This window comes from Hermetia illucens, chromosome 4 (genome assembly GCF_905115235.1).
Source record: "Hermetia illucens chromosome 4, iHerIll2.2.curated.20191125, whole genome shotgun sequence".
NCBI classification, from domain to species: domain Eukaryota; kingdom Metazoa; phylum Arthropoda; class Insecta; order Diptera; family Stratiomyidae; genus Hermetia; species Hermetia illucens.
In genome coordinates, this window is record NC_051852.1 from 134233703 (window position 1) to 134250393 (window position 16691).

At 41.9% G+C, this 16691-nt stretch overlaps 1 protein-coding gene across 1 annotated transcript in view; it reads right to left on the reverse strand.

Moving 5' to 3' along the window:
* Positions 1 to 1224: 1224 nt before the first annotated feature.
* The window catches only part of LOC119654206 (low-density lipoprotein receptor-related protein 6), a 61563-nt gene continuing 46096 nt past the window's right edge, over positions 1225 to 16691 (reverse strand). The window contains 5 exon segments of the mRNA XM_038059408.1: positions 1225 to 3629; positions 8114 to 8383; positions 8448 to 8608; positions 8667 to 10624; positions 10627 to 11592. Coding sequence (XP_037915336.1) covers positions 2243 to 3629; positions 8114 to 8383; positions 8448 to 8608; positions 8667 to 10624; positions 10627 to 11592 — 4742 coding nt within the window. The 3' untranslated portion in view covers positions 1225 to 2242.

A 16691-nucleotide genomic window follows, 5' to 3' on the forward strand; every position in this document is an offset into this window, starting at 1 on the left:
ACTCAACTTCACAATCGGACCTATACAACCGACATAGAGAGAAATGGAGAAGATCAGGAAAGGTTGCAAGCACCGCGAATAGGAGAGCTAGCTCTCAATATCCTGAGACCTAGTGTCCAGTCTGTCCTAGCTGCAAGGTAGCTATTCTCTCGCTCTTTTAGACAGATGGATAGGAGATAAATCACACGTTGCCTATATTTTTTCTGTTGTTCGTTTGTATCTCGTTTCTTCCGGAGAATTCATTTCATATCTAGTCACGTATTGGTGCTTCTACCTCATCAATATAAAGTGATATCGAGTTTTTGTCACATTCTCGACTATCAGGAGCAGATGTTTTTTTTGGGGAAGGGTAGGAGAATGCATTTACGCACACAGCGTTGGATTCCCGGTTCGATACGTCGTTGCACTACCAACTAAACACCTCCCCATAGTCAGAGCTAGCCTGGAATCATTTGTTACATTGTTTCGGGCTAGGTCCCGAACTCTCCCTCCTTGCGGAGCCTTCAAATCAGGGAATTCCTTTCACCAACAAGTGGGGAGAGGAGGAAGGGAATTGTCAGTTCAAGGAACCCCCTGCCATCCGGCTCCACCTGTCAGCACTCCTCAGCATCTCTTCGACAATGTTGTCTGGAGAGTGGCTGACGAACCCCATCCCACCTTCCACAAGAAAAAAAGTGTGATGGGCGTCGTCCACAACTCCATTACAAAACACACAATCCGGAGATCGCGCCTTTCAAATCTTGTGCAGGTAAGAGTGAAAACCTCCATGCCCACTTAAAAATTGGGTAAGGAAATAGTCAGTCTCACCATGCCTCCGATTCAGCCACGCACTTAAGTTGCTGATGAGCCGCGCAATCCATCTGCCTCTTGTTTCATTTTGCCAAGAGAGCTGCCACTCATCTAGAGTGCGTTGCCGTTCTTCACGAGCAACATTTTTCTTTTTTCGATCAAGTCTATCATCTACGGATGTCATATTTTACCGCTTGATCCTTTCTTTCATGGCATCCAGGTATTCCTCGCCAAACCAGTTGCTCGCCATCCTGTGATATATTTTACAATTTCTGTCGCTATTGTGTTAACTCCATTCGATAAAGATTCCTCGAATGCAGTCTCTAGGCCAGTTAGGGGCCTGTTGATGAGAAATGTTGTTATCTCTTTCGTTTCTTTTATTTATTACTGGCCCACACAAAAAAGGTGTGTTGACGTCAAATAATACAACAAATATTTGTTTTATAAAATATTCAATTTTCGACTTTAATACCTATTTTATGTACAAACAATGCTATTATCTAAATATTTATAGTTTCCGGCGATTAAAAAATTTCTGATGTTTATCTGCTACTGTAATATGTCTACTATAATTTACAAATCAGTTCTTTACGTACATCTTTTACGGGCAAGATGATATTATTCAACGAATTACTACTTGTAATTTATATTTCACTATTTCCTTTAAGCAAAATATGTCAATCGTTGTTGATATGACGCTACTGAATCAAATAGAGTCAACATTAATTCGTTTTAGAATCGTGACATTCACGACGACAGTGTGGAAAATCTGGGTCTCACTTTGTCGCTGTATGTCTTGAAAATATACATTTAGTTGTTGAGAATTAATAAATTTTTTCAATTTTCATAACAAAAAAAGGTAAAAATAAAATGCTTTCTCCATAACTAACAATTTCATATGTGTTAGGCACTTGGGCGATACTTAATCTTTTTAATTTTTCGGTAATAATTCTCTTACATTGCGTTCGTGTCCTTGTGGATTTCGTGTTTGTTATAAAAATAATATATTGCAATCAAAATTAACAATAAAATCACCAGAGTTTTCAAATTCGTTATTAAGCACTCGCATTATGATCTATTAGGTCAGCTTTGGCGGGAAGTAAGAGAACATCTCAGGGTCTGTCCTAAGGAGAAAGGAGTTCAACTAGTAATGCATACTTTAACTGTTAGAGCTATTTGAAGTAGTGTTCGTTTTAAAAATATATTTTTGGATGAAATAATACACATTGGTAGTTGGTAATTACAATTCCCTTTGCGTGTCTGCCAAGGTTGTCTAAATGTTGAACTGACGAGATTTACTGTGTTCTGTTGCCGTGGCCAAAGCTAACATCAGGTTTGTATTAAATAACTTTACACTAAGTCCAATTAGAATTCATTTAGCCTAAATACTATCATCTAAATTCTTAAAAGGAAAATAAGGCGACAGTAAAGAATGAATAATATTTAGTATTTGCTATGAATACCCTCGCGTTGGTGACTGAACCGGTGACGGGGGTGGTGGCACTGGTGAGAAATATGTAGAGCTCCTTGAGCTCGGCGAAGGTGGGCAACCCTCTGGTAAGATCCGAACGTCACTATGATAGTGTGAACGGGGTGTCGGCGGTGGAGGATACGGTTCGCTATCGTAATGATATTGATGCGATTTATTGGTACCGTTTCCATTGCTTTTACTTGTGTAATTAGAATCACTTTCATCACAGACATCTGTGGAACAAGGAGTTGGTGGCGGAGGCTGATTTATTATCTTATAGTGGCGATATGGACGGCGACTTCTTGTTGCAGGACTTGGGGGTGGATTCAGTGGATATCCAGCCATACTGCTACCATTCGTTGTGGAACTTGAAGCCCCAGTGATATGATTCCGATCGTAGCTGGTCATGCTGCTTCGAGTATTCAGAGTAGACATTTTCATAGCATCTGCTACTGATGCAATTTTGGAAACACGACTGTTTTTCCCGAGAGTAGGTGACAAAGGATCAGCTGCTTGGTCGTCTTTGGGTTCACTTTGATTTTTTCCGTATCGGTTTCGGCAAGTTTGCAGCAAGTACGCTAAAGTAAAAATTATTATCTTCGTCGCAATAATAACAATTATGAAAACTTTCTTATCAGATGCAGGAGCAACTCGTCTTGGCTCCGTTTCCTTGCAAAGTTCAGGACTTTCATCTGCCCCATCCGCACAATGATCCCATCCATCGCACACTAATGTTGGCGAAATACAAACCTTATTCGAGGGACACTGGAAGTCTTTACAACAATCGGCTTCATCATGTCCATTGGCACAGTGAGTAGTTCCATCACAAACTAAATTTTTATCTATGCATTCGCCCGACTGACATTTGAACTGATCAGGTCGACAAGACGGACATCCTAGTTCGTCCGACTTATCAGGGCAATCGTTTTGCCCATCACATCTCCATGACACCGGTATACAATCCCTATTCAAATCCGTGTTAACTCCATTACCTGAAACAGGTGAGGCACAGGTGAAGTGATCCGGTCCACATGCTGGAAGAGCTTCGCATTTTTGTTTATCATCGAGTAGCATTAATCCTTGAGGACAGGAACATATGTCTCCACTACGAGCATCAGCTGAAGCGATGCAAATGTGAGAACATTTTACTTTGGTCTGAAGGCAGGTGTGATTTTTCAAGATTTTTGGGTCTAGAGTTCTCACAGCCACAATATCTGTTATTTGATTGAGCCTCTGAATTTCACGATGCCGGTCATCACCATTAATTGTGACCCGCTCAACACCTGTTTTATCGTCTAGCCAATACACATATCCTTGAAGAGCAGCAATCGATATGACCTGACTTATGTCCGTTGAGACAATAATTTTTCTGTAAAATAAAGATAAAATTTGTTAATAAAGAAATAGAGGAAATAAAGCTAGATGAAGTGAGTGATTTATACTAATTATTTATTAGAAGTATGCGAACAGTGACGAAGGCAACTTTTATATACTAATAATGAATCGTTTTGTTGCAAGCTAAGAATCCAGACATTATTCATCATTCCCTAGTTGATCAGCTTTGTTTCTGATGAAACCCTAATCCTGACAATTATCCCCGCGGTTTACGTATCAAGAATTAGTGGTTCTACAGTTTTTGAACACAGTTTTCCTAAATTCCTAAGTTCCATTACATGTATCAAGCTCTCAGCTCCTCACGTTCATCGCTCCGCCTCCACGTTTCCATGGCTAGCCATATCTTGTAACGTCCTTTTGGTGCGTAATAATTTCATCAACATCAGAGACAAAAGCACTTTTAATAGCGGCCCAATGTTCGTTAATATTCTCGAACGGGTTCTGCAAAGTTTGTGTCGTTTGTGCCCACTTTTGGATGATAGCTGCATCATAGAGAAAATCCCCCTGGAATTTGGGTCCGACTCTCTGCGCCCCTATGAGCAGATGCAGTAGTGACATGTAAGCGAAGACAAATGGCCACCAGATGATGGTACTTTTCAAGGCCGATGTCAGCGCTCCTTTTAATTAGATAATATAGACTCGGATCATTATCTTGTTGGCGTGATGCTCTGGGCTCGAATAACAACAACACCTAGAATTCCCTCTGGGGATGCCGCAATAACCGCACTCAACAGAGATCCTGGAGTTGAAGCATCAACAAATGATGTTCACAATCACATGAAGAATGTTATCATAAATACGGCCATAAAGATACTTGACCCTAGCCAGAAAAAAGAGTCGGGACGGCTGGTTCGACGATGAATGTGACCTAACAACGGAACGGAAGAATGCTACATATCGAGTATTTTTGCATTCTCAAAGGACGCGGGCACGCGCCAAGACTTATCACGAATTCCGGCGAGAAGCGACTTCACAGACGGAAAAAGGAAGTCTGGGAAAACCAACAGATCTGTGAACTCGAAAAGTACAAGGAGCAACCGCACCAGGCGCAACAAATCAACAGCATGAACCCTTACACACTTCGATGCTCATTCTGCCGAGACAAAGAGGAAAATCCGATTTCCGACAGTACTTTGAGTAGAGTACTTTAATGAACTGCTGAACAAACAGAACATCGGAGAGTTCGAGATCCCGCCAACTGAAGACGACGGACAAATACTGCCACCACCAAGTATAGAAGAAACACTCCGTGCAATTCATCGGCTTAAAAATCATAAATCGCCAGGAGCCGATTAAAATGTAGCCGAATTGATTAGGGGGTAAGTTCGGGGCGACCAATTATACCAAATCGTTCATCAACTTACGCTCCAGGTGCGGGACAGCGAATCAATACCTGGCAACGAGGCATTATCTGTCCCATATATAAAAAGGGAGATATCACGTCGTGCAGCAATTATAAAGGTATTACGTTGGTGAGTACCACCTATAAGATATTCTCTGCTATCTTACTAGGTCGGATAACCCCATACGCCCAAAACATCATTGGTCCATACCAAAGAAGCTCCACTTCAGGCAAATAAGCAGTTGGAATATGCACATTAGTTGCACCATCTTTCCATCGATTTTAAGGCCGTCTATGATAGCATAGCCAGGGTAAAACTGTACACGGTCATGAAAGAACTCGACATCATTAATGTTTCTTTCATATAAAAACGCAAACAAAATTTTATTGCCACATGCTACCTATACACTGACGTAATTACCTCTTCTTTCTTACTGAAAAGCGAAAGAGCAATTACATTACTCAAATGACGAAAACATTGCATGGTCGGAGAATAACATTATGGACGGATTCGTCGATGACCGATTGAATAATGAGTTGTGCTCCTGGATGGGGATGATATCTGCATTTTGAATGGCGAGAGATTGCGTTAACGTTGCTTGATGGATTTGTTGGAAATACTGCCAGTCTTTGAGATTGGGCGAGATTTAGGTCATTACTAGGATTGGTCAAGCGAAAAGAAGGGAAATCTATCTTCTGGGTTGTCCTCTAGAGGAATGATGGGTTTCGATGTGAACCGCAAGTTACGCAATCTGAAGAGATTATCTGTCAACCAGGCGAATCAAGTGATTCTTCATCGGTTTGAAGTTCTGTCGCTGCCGTGTACACATCAAATCGGCCAGGGCGACATGTCAAGCACGAAGCCGTGTCAAGAGAAAATTTGGAGCTGAGGTTCTCGATGCCTACAATATACCGATGCGCAGCGTAAACGGGCCGAAACAGTCCACCTGTGAAGCCAAAAAAGGAAAGCAGTTTATGACAGATGTCGCTGGAACCACTTTCATTTGCCACTCAGCGAACTTTTTTCAGGAACGACGACAGACCGTGCAGTTGTGAATCCATGTTAGTGCCAGCGCCCATGTAATGTTTAGAACATGAGATGGGTTACGCGCTGATAAGTAGAGGGGTGAGCATGAACAAAATGACAGTACTTGGTAGAATAATCAGGAAACGGTAATCGCACAAGAGTAAGTCGTCCTCGCTGACAAAGTGCTCCTTGTTCATACAGGGATCACTTGGAAAAGAAACGAACTCCAATTCGCTAAATGCATGAAGACTACGACCACCAAAATAATAACAATAATAATAATCGTTGGCGCAACAATCCATATTGGATCAAGGCGTTGAAGTGTGTTAGAGCACTTCATTCAAGACCGTAACGGTACACCACAGTACACTGTGGGAGGCAATGAGGTCAGCATTGCGCTCGCCCGAGATTATTACCCTGATTTGACTCAATTACTCATTCACAGCTGAGTTGACTGGTGTCCGACATCCAGTCACGATAACAAATTCCTCTGCCCCCAGCGAGATTTGAACCGCGACCTTCCGCTACGACAGCACAGCGCTCTAACCACTTGAGCCATCCGGACACCACCAAATACCACACCAAAATAAAGGTGCCGTAATAAAGGAAGCATGAATGTTACCCTCGCTGCTCTAGGCTTATCATTTGCGGTACCTATATTTTGGCATCCGGGAGGCTGATTTCACCTGATGTCATGGCCTGACCATCGTGGAATGTAGAAGCAGTCGAGATCCTCCTAGCTACTGAAAAATGCAAATCACATTGACTCTCTGTTGCTTGCAAGAAGCGTGCCAGCTCTCTAGACAGGCTGATTGAGGAGAAGACCAGAAACTCATCGTAAGCAAACCAACGATATTTTCAGTTCGGAATGCGACACAAATGTTAAAGTTCCTGCGCAATCGAAAAAACCTTGGTGACAGGATGCAGTCAACTTCTGGAATTATTTGCATTACCTACTGCTCCCTATGGAACGTGAATTGTTTGGCCAAGCTACTCATTTGAAACAATTAGGACTTGCTTTTTTCTATTCGCTAGTGGTATTTACTAATCTTGGAAAAACCGATATTTTGAGAACCACTTGTTCCCTTCATCAGTGCTAACAAGTCTGCCAGACTTGCCAATAACGAATACAAAAAACAAATTTTAATTATTTCGAATAATTTAATCGCTAGAAACACCGCGAAATTACACTTAGACAAGCTACTCATTATGAATGATCCGTTTTCAATCTCATCAGCAACAGAAAATTACACTTTACTCGTCATTTGGGGCATGGTGAATATTTCTGAAGCTAGAGGTGGATTTTCGTCCGGCGTTATCGTGCATGATACTTAGTCACCTCTAGTGACAATTCGATCCATGAACTAGTTGCTTTCGAACAACCGCCGCAGCATATGATTGAATGCGCAAATTGGGTCAAATAAGTTGTTGAACAGCATTCGATTCGATAGCCATTGCTGAGATTATTTTTAGGCTCAATACGGGCCCTGCACTACCATATGTCATTCCCACTCCTGATACTGATGTTGTGGTGATGAAATTCAGAATATGTCAGGACTGATGGTTCCGATTAATGAATATATAGCGAAATGTTTTACATATTGCAGTTGTGTTTCTAAAGTTAAAAACTTTATGGGATCCAAAGCATGTAGTCAATTATTACGATTCCTGACCCCGAAGAATATCAATATATCTTCATTTGAAGACGTGTAAAAATTGTCTAGTTCTAAAAAATGTCAATCTAAACGCGATATCTTTTCTAACAACACTCACAAAAATTTCATATTGTTTCCAGAAAATCGACATCACCTCCGTTCACTCTTTTGTGGGGGGAAGCGTACCAACCAATGTATTTCTTCCGTATTGTTATTATTTTTTTCCATCTTCTATTCAATGAGGAGTTGTGTAAGCTTCATTAGCCTCTGACTTAACGCTTTGCAAATGATAAGTCTGGAGCAGCGAGACAACGGCAAATGAGACACAAACATCTATATTCAACAGGGCTCTGAACCTGGACTAACAAGATCAAGAGACTGTCGTTCAAACCACTCAGAAAAATAGAAAACAGTGCAGTTTAAACTAAACTTACCTGTGGTTTCCATTTAAATCCATCGAATCAATACGTTTCCCATGCGCATAAAATACTAAGTCCAAGTAGGGATCGATCGCCAAAGCTGTCACACCTTCAAGCTTACTTGCTAAAACAATACGCTCCGACCCATCCACACGAGCACGAATAATTGCTTGCTGACTGCCTACATCCGTCCAGAAAAGGAGGCGCTTCATGGAATGAACAGCTATATTTCGAGGTTTTGCTGATTCTCCGGTATCGATGACTCCAATTGCGTAACCATCAAGACTGAAATTAGAAAGCGACGCTGAATATTTTGCATATTTCGAAAGAAAAACATCGGGATCTTTACCTCGTTACGTTAATTGTATTTGTATGAGCACATGTCCAAAATAGCAACCTTCCAATAACATCAATAGCAATATCAAACGGCTGGGAGCCAGCACCTACAAATACTGATGGTGGTGTACCACTATCAAGAGACCTTAGAATTTTCTGTCCTCGACCTTCAATCTGAGGATAAATATTGCATTAAAAAACCATATTTTCTGAACGTTCAAGAATAGTTTACCCAGTATAGATAATGAGACATCGGATCATATTCTACGGCTCTAATGTGTTTGCTTGAAACAGGCAAAGGTACATCCGGTGCATCAGTGGTATTCGGCATTAATCGTCCAAATGAGGTTCTCTGACTGAATATTATGTAATTTTTAGGGGGAATGCATGACATTTCATCTTTAGCCAGAGTATAATGTGATGGGCAGGAGCAGGATTTCCGTCCATTTATCGTAAGACAAAGATGTGAGCATCCTCCATTTTTTATGCGACAAGAATTAGTTCCAGTCTGACGTGATGAATGGAAGATGAGCATTGAGCTAATGTACGGAAGCTCTTTGTGTACCGTACTGACATTCATGCCAGTTCTCTTGTGAGCACGTTCGATGTTTCCAGTAGTCCAATCATTCCAATAAACAAAATCGTTGTATAAAGTTATAGCGTAAGGGTTATCATATTCAGTATTTACTAGGGTTTGAGGATTTTCGCCATTCCAATCCGCAGATTTTATAGCACTTGGTAGACTCTGCGATGTCCAGTATAAACGACGAGTTTCAATATCTATCGTAAGGCCTGTCGCATGGTTCGCTTCTGGAATGACTGTTGTAAGATCCGTGCCATCCATTGCTGCCCTCCTTATAGAATCCGAGGGAGATTCTGTCCAATACATGAAACCTCTTTTCGGTTCCAGTACTAAACTTCGCGGTTCCCCAATTCCTTTCCAGAGCAACACTCTCCGGCTGGTTCCATCTAAACGAGCCACTTCAATTCTTCCCGCTGCCGAATCGGTCCAAAATATATTTTGTGCCAACCAGTCAACAGCAACACCTTCAGGACTGATCAATCCAGTGTCAACAATTTTTTGGATATCTGAACCATTCAAGAAAGCTCTAGAAATGCATTTTGATTTTTGATCAGTCCAATAGACTCGACGATCTGAAATGTCTACATCTATACTATGTGCCTCCCGTATGTCTTTGAAAGGGATAATCACGTCATTATGATTTCCATCATTGTTGTCAATTGAGATACGTCCAATACTTTCTTGACGAGAAAATAGTAAAAATGCTTCAGGAATTAAGCAGGTCCTTTTATCATTGGCAAGCTCGTAGTCAATGGGGCAGCGACATACGTAATCTTTTGGTCGATTCAAACACAAATGTGAGCAACCACCATTATTTCGAACGCAAGGATTCGTCCCTTTTATTTCTCCCAATCGAGCAACTTTGATTCCCATTAAGTCAGGAAATTGATCAACTACCACTATACGATCGTTTCCTGTTAATTTGTGAGCTCTATCAATGGAGCGTCGTTGCCAATCGGTCCAATACAAATAGTTCCCTAGCAAGCTCAATCCGAACACATGAGGTAGATTTTCACTTATCACAACCCTTCGATTAGAGCCATCCATATTTGCAACTTCAATTTTGTCTGTCTTCGCGTCACACCAATAAATAGTTCTGGCGTCAATGTCAACAGCAATTCCGTTTGGCCAACCTAGATTGTCTGACACTAAAACAACTCTTTCCGATCCATCCAAAGACGACCGTTCTACTTTCGGTTTCTTCTCATTCCAATCACTCCAAAACATCCAACCAAGTGACGAAGCCAACGCTATAGCCCTTGGCTGCTCAAGATGTAAATGAACCAAGACTTTTCTTGAAGATCCATCTAATCGACAAACTTCTATTCTGTCCGTTCCTGCATCTGTCCAGTACAAGTTTCTTGCAAGCCAGTCTACAGCCAATCCATGAGGGTTTTCCACTTCTGAGGTTACGATATCCTTCAGGCCGGATCCATTCTGTCTCGCTCGTTGGATTGCATGAGCATCTTCATCGGACCAGTAAATGAATTCTTCAACAGGATCATAGTCAATCGCTATCGCATATTTCATTTTGCCTAGTGGCAGAGGAAAACTTGTGAAGTCTGGGGAGTCTAGTGAGATTTTGCTGATTTGAGTTCGTTGCACTAAAAGAGCATTTCCTGTGGTCCATCGGCACATTTCGTTTCAGTCAGTAACTTTACCCCTGTTGGACATGCACAACTGTAGCCCTTTGCATTCATAGAGAGCAGGCATAAATGGGAACAATTTCCGTTGTTCCTATGACACGGATTATCTTGGAATGGTTGGAGCGATGCGTCCCAGACGTGAACTGTAATAGGAGCTTCTAGTGGACCTAAGTTTTTGCTTTTCTCGCCTGTCATGATATTGTAACTGTTGATAGTTCCTTTCAACCAATCCGTCCAATATAAGCGCTTTTGGAAGAATGTTACACTGTAGGGATATTCGAGATTTGCAACTACTGTCCTTCTATTGCTACCGTCTAACTTCATTACGTCTAGAAATTGCAATCTTCCATCCACCCAATAAATTTCTTCATTGTCCAAATCTACAGCTAATCCATTTGGCCAGAATATCGTTTCATTTACAATGACAGCTCTTGACTTTGGGTCTCCGTCCATTCCAGCTCTCTCAATTTTCGGATTCTCTCCCCAATCTGTCCATATCATCACACCTTTGGATGGAACCAGCGCTATCGCACGCGGCTGATCTAAATCAGTCCAAAACAGGACTTTTTGATATTGTCCATTCAGCGTGGCCACTTCTATCCGATTTGTTTCGCCATCTGTCCAATATATCTTATCTGTATACCAATCTATAGCTAATCCTTCGGATTTTTCGACACCCGAAGATATCACATTTTGTTTTGGACCTGTATACGTTGCATTCACTTTTATACAATCCAATGATCCCAGACCAAAGTCTGCCCAGCACACCAACTGTTTCTGATAATAGAAGTCGATGGCCATAGCTTCCTGCAATCCCTTGGTGAGAACACGTAAATTAGGTGAGCCGCCTACACGCGTTATGTTGGCCACTTGGATGTCATGGTAGGTGTTGAAAAGCAGTGTTGTGGGGACATTGATGGTGAGGGCGCCTGGAAAAAGTCAGAAAAAAATGTGTGAGTAAATCAGTGTTTACGAAATGTTTATTACGTGTGAACAGCATGTTATTTCAATGGAATCAACAATTTGCGAATGGCACATCCCTGGGATAATCCCAACTAATTATTAACTCACACTAAATCAACAATAGCAGCAAAACATGTAAATAGTTTGTGTATTGGAACAGCCTTTGTCCTGGAGCTATTCTATTTGCTGTGGATGACCACTTTGTTTTCCTACATTGAGTAAAGAATATGCAAAGCTACATGGAATTAACTAATCAAAGCCAACATCGAAGAACTGTCGGTTGATTAAATAAAGCAAACAAAGTCGATTATTCGAATTTCTGCTAGATTCAAGCCTACTAATTGGGCACATTTGCTATAGCAGGTTTGACGAAAATGAACTGCTCGTCGAGGAAATGGAAGCATGCAAAGAATAGCCCAAGTTGCAATGGGAAACTGTGGAATTCGCAAGGGTAAAAGCCATTCTTACTTGTTCCGAATATTTTAGGTCAATTATTTCCGCAGCATGAATCATTAGTTCTCCCATATGATTGCCAAAGTAACTCCCGATCCAGGACATGGCAACGTTTTCAAGTGCGAATTGTAGAGGTCTGGCATAATTGCAACGTAGCGTTATTTGAACATTAAGTGTTGCCATTAGGGCCTGCACGTGGTACTTGTACTACATGTTCAAGTGTTCACAGGGAAAAAATATAGCGGAGAGGGAGGCCGATGCGGATGAGGCTGAAGGATGTGAAGGCAACCAGCAAAAAAATGTGTGCTGACGGGCGTAAAACTCTATTCGTTCTTCATCCCCCACAAAATGCACATTACACTACAGAGCCACTTAGGAATTTTCTCCATTCGGTTTATTCGTTCCCATGATGCGAATGATATGTTCAATATCAGTTTGCTGAAACCCTTCTCATTATCGATTTTTAATTCCTTTGTGAACCGAACAGACTGTCCTACACACAATATGCATCATATTGTAATATTGAGAGTAAAGAAAGGAAGCCAAGAATAATACTCTGCCATACACACTTCAATACTATTTAATGAAGTACTTCTCTTGGCGAGGAAGTAATTTTGCATTGTACCCACATTTTACTTGGCAAGCGTAATGTGTGCAGTACAATGGTTATTGTTCGTATTTTTTTTTCTTGTAATTGTTGAAATTAATTCGAGGCTTATATACGAATAGAACGAGCGGTATATGTGCGTCAGTCATTATAAATTGCACAGCATTCACCACCAACCTTAAACAGGAGGAAGCGTTGATTAGAATTGAAAGCATGACCATATTATGCAAACAATTCTCGACGCAATTAAATTATAAGTACAAGTTAACAATGGTCAGAAACGAGATCTTGGTAGATGTGAGATGTTGATTCAAAGTTGTTGAGACTATGAACTGGCCAAATGATGCCTCTCAGCTTAAGTGCGTGGCCGGTGACCCCATGTTTTGAAGTGAGGCTGCCTAGCCAAAGAAGGATATAGTTCTTTCAAATCGCCTGCAGAGTGGTGCGGAAAGCGAGTGTTCTTTCCATCCACTTTCACATATTGAATAGGGTACGGCATACGTAGAATTGTTCGAATGACTATTTTCCAAATATCCATAAAGAGCATTAAGGAAAAGTTATCTGAATCTAAGGCACTTTATAGAAGAAAAACTGGAAGAACCATTTAGAAAAGCCAAAAAAAAAAAATCATTTCATTCCGGGCCTATTGCTATATATCGATTTTCGCATATCTTCAGTGATTTTCTTATTCCATCTAGATAATCTTCTACATTCAATTTATTTATTGAGGAAGACAGATCTCAACCTACATCTCCTGGAGCTCTAGGCAGGCAGCGAATTAAAGACAAGCGAAGGACGATACTCTGACACTGGAGAATAGTTCCAAATATTATCACCAGCACCAAGCTCTTCACCATAAAAAAACCTGCAGCAATTGCAAGGACTTCGTTGCTCGAAGGCTACATGGAGGAGAAACGAATCAAGTTCCTACACGGTACGGAATGTGATGGCATATATGCGGGTTAGATAAGATGTAGCTAACTGATGCTTATGTATTTTTCCCCATCAATTCATAAACGACAACAACCCATCCAAACAATAACCAGAACTCTTCACCTGCAATTGAATGAAGAACGTCGAACATGTGCAATACTTTTCTTCCACCATACAAATTCAAGCGATACGCCGGAAGACGAATCTCCTGTTATCTTCTTGCTTCGTAGTTACCCCAGTTTTATTGTAAGCGTGCAGGAATACACGTGAAGCAGTCGTGGCATTGGGCTACTTCACAGGAGACAGCACTCGAATCCGACCGGAAAAAAACCATTAGACTGGTGAAAGGTTGCGAGAAAAAGGCGCTACCACTTCTTCTAGGCTGCGTTGCCGACACGCATAACGAGATTTGTGGAAGCGGACGCACCAATCAAAGAGGTGAGTGCATTCTTGAATTTATCCTTAGTAATAGATTACAAATTACGGAAGGTCGCGGTTCAAATCTCACTGGTGGCAGTGGAATTTGTATCGTGATTTGACGTCGGATACCAGTCGACTCAGCTGTGAATGAGTACCTGAGTCAAATCAGGGTAATAATCACGGGCGAGCGCAATGCTGACCACATTGCCTCCTAGTGTACCGTTACGGTCTTGAATGAAGTGCTCTAACACACTTCAAGGCCCTGATCCAATATGGATTGTTGCGCCAACGATTATTATTATTATTAATAGATTACAAATACACAATGTAGCAAATACCCCAACATTTGTGACTAGCACCAGGTAAGAGGATCTAAACATAATCTTGGAGAATATTCTCTATGTCGGATCAAAGAGTAAGATTTGATTTTGGCGGTAACTCTGAAATGGATAGAATAGTAAGGACTCCTATATAAGGCACCTGAGAAACAACAAGGCTCATCTGGAGGTGAACAGTGACTTCAGGAATGAATTAGAATTGGAAGCGATGGTAGAAGACTAATTGATGCGTATGAGACAAACGATCCGCCTAAGGCAATCAACTCATCTCTGGTGGAACAAGAATCTAGCCAGAATCAAAACATAGATTTTCAAACTCTTCAGGCGTGTACAGCAAGGTTAAAAATGAAATGACAACGTATAAGAACGTTCAAGGAAGCCGAGAGAAACATCTTCAACGAATTCTGTGAAGGGAACTAACAGACCACAGAAGCAAAGAAGAAGGGGGGAAGGAATGAAATGCACATAATAATAATCGTTGGCGCAACAATCCATATTGGATCAGGGCCTTTAAGTGTGTTAAAGCACTTCATTCAAAGACCGTAACGGTACACTACAGAATAGCCTATAGGAAATATTACTCCAATAGAATTCGTATTCGTACTCGTAAATTCGAATACGTTTGTATTCACTTTCGAACGTGAGAATACAGCCATATTCGTATTCACTTGTGTAAACATTCACTTTTTCAAATACGAATGCATTTCGTACCTATTCGTAGAAAATCATCTTACGAATTTATTCGTATTCACATTTACGAATGTAAATATGCCCAACACTGGCTCACGGGCCATAAGCCACTCACTTTGGCTTTAAAACAAAAGCCCGACAGGACGTCCTCTCGCCAACTGATTTGAGCTTTATGAGCCAATTCACTTCCAACACTCAACACGTGTCTGGAGAAGATAATGTGGTTACTGACGCTTTGTCAGGTGTCGCAGAGATCAAGACCCACGCCACCGTCAATTTTCCGACAATCGCCGAGGCTCAGAAGGACGAAGCAGTTCTTCAGAGCTTGAAGACCAAGTCCAGACACACCTTAAGGGTGTTTCCTATCTTCGGCTCAATATCCAGTGTATACTGTGAGACCTCAGATAAGCGAGCAAGGCCATATAGTCCAGCCGACGCCCGCAAGGAAGTATTTCACCCCCTTCAAGATCTGGTGCACCCAGGCATTCCGGCAACGAATCGATTAGTCACCGCGAAATATTTCTGCCCGCCCATGAACAAGGACATTAATTCATGAGCCAGACAGTGCATCGTATGCCAGGAGTGCAAAACTGCAAAGCATGTGAAGAAAAATGTAGGAGTGTTTCCTCGTTCCACCAAGCGTTTCCACACAATCCAACTCGACATCATTGGCCATTAACGAGACTCGCACGGTTTCAAGTATTGCTTCACAATCATCGATAGGTTCACGCGGTGGCTTGAAGGAATACCACTGAAAGATATTACTGCACAATCTTGTGCAGATGCCTTCTATCGAGACTGGGTTCCACTCTTTGGTGTACCGACAATTATAATCACCGACCAGGGACTGCAATTTCAGTCCTCCCTTTTCTCAAACTTGGGCAAACTTCTCGGCTTTAAACGCCAGGGGACAATCGCGTATTACCCGCAGTCCAATAGGATGCTCGAAAAATAGCACAGGACACTGAACGCCGCTATAATGGTCCAAGACAGCCCTTCTTTGTCGCCAATCAAGCAGAATTTGCTGCAAGTCCCGCGGAGCTGGTACCTGGGGAGAACCTGAGACTCCCTAGTGACCCTGTCCTCGACATCAGTTCAGGACTCAACGGTATCAGTCTGTTGCGTCTGCGCAAAAACGCCATGCCATAGCTGAAGCCGCCACCACCCATCAGCCACGCGAAAACCATGGCTGACATGCCCAGGGATCTCGAATCCTGTACGCATGTCCTAATTAGGACGGACGCTCTTCGGAGGCCACCTTATAAAGGCCCCTTCGAAGTCCTCGAGCGAGTCCGATATCATTCTAGCCTCAACATCAGGGCCACGGTCAAACGAATCTCCTTGGCTCGACTAAAGCTTTTCGTCCATCAAAAAAAACCTAACCAGGGCGAAAGGCGCGTGACGCATCCATTTTGACATTTGGCAGCCGAGTTGAGGAAGCCATGTGTCTGGTTCCTCGTTGAAACCCCTTTGGTTTCAGCTGGGGGTGGAATGTTGTGGCGGAGCGAGGGGGTCAGACGCTTTTACCACCAAGAACTTCAAAATTACCGAAACCATTGTTAATTTTTAAAGAGGAAGGATTTAGGAATATAAAAGCAATCTCGTGTAGCCATTTCCAGAACTA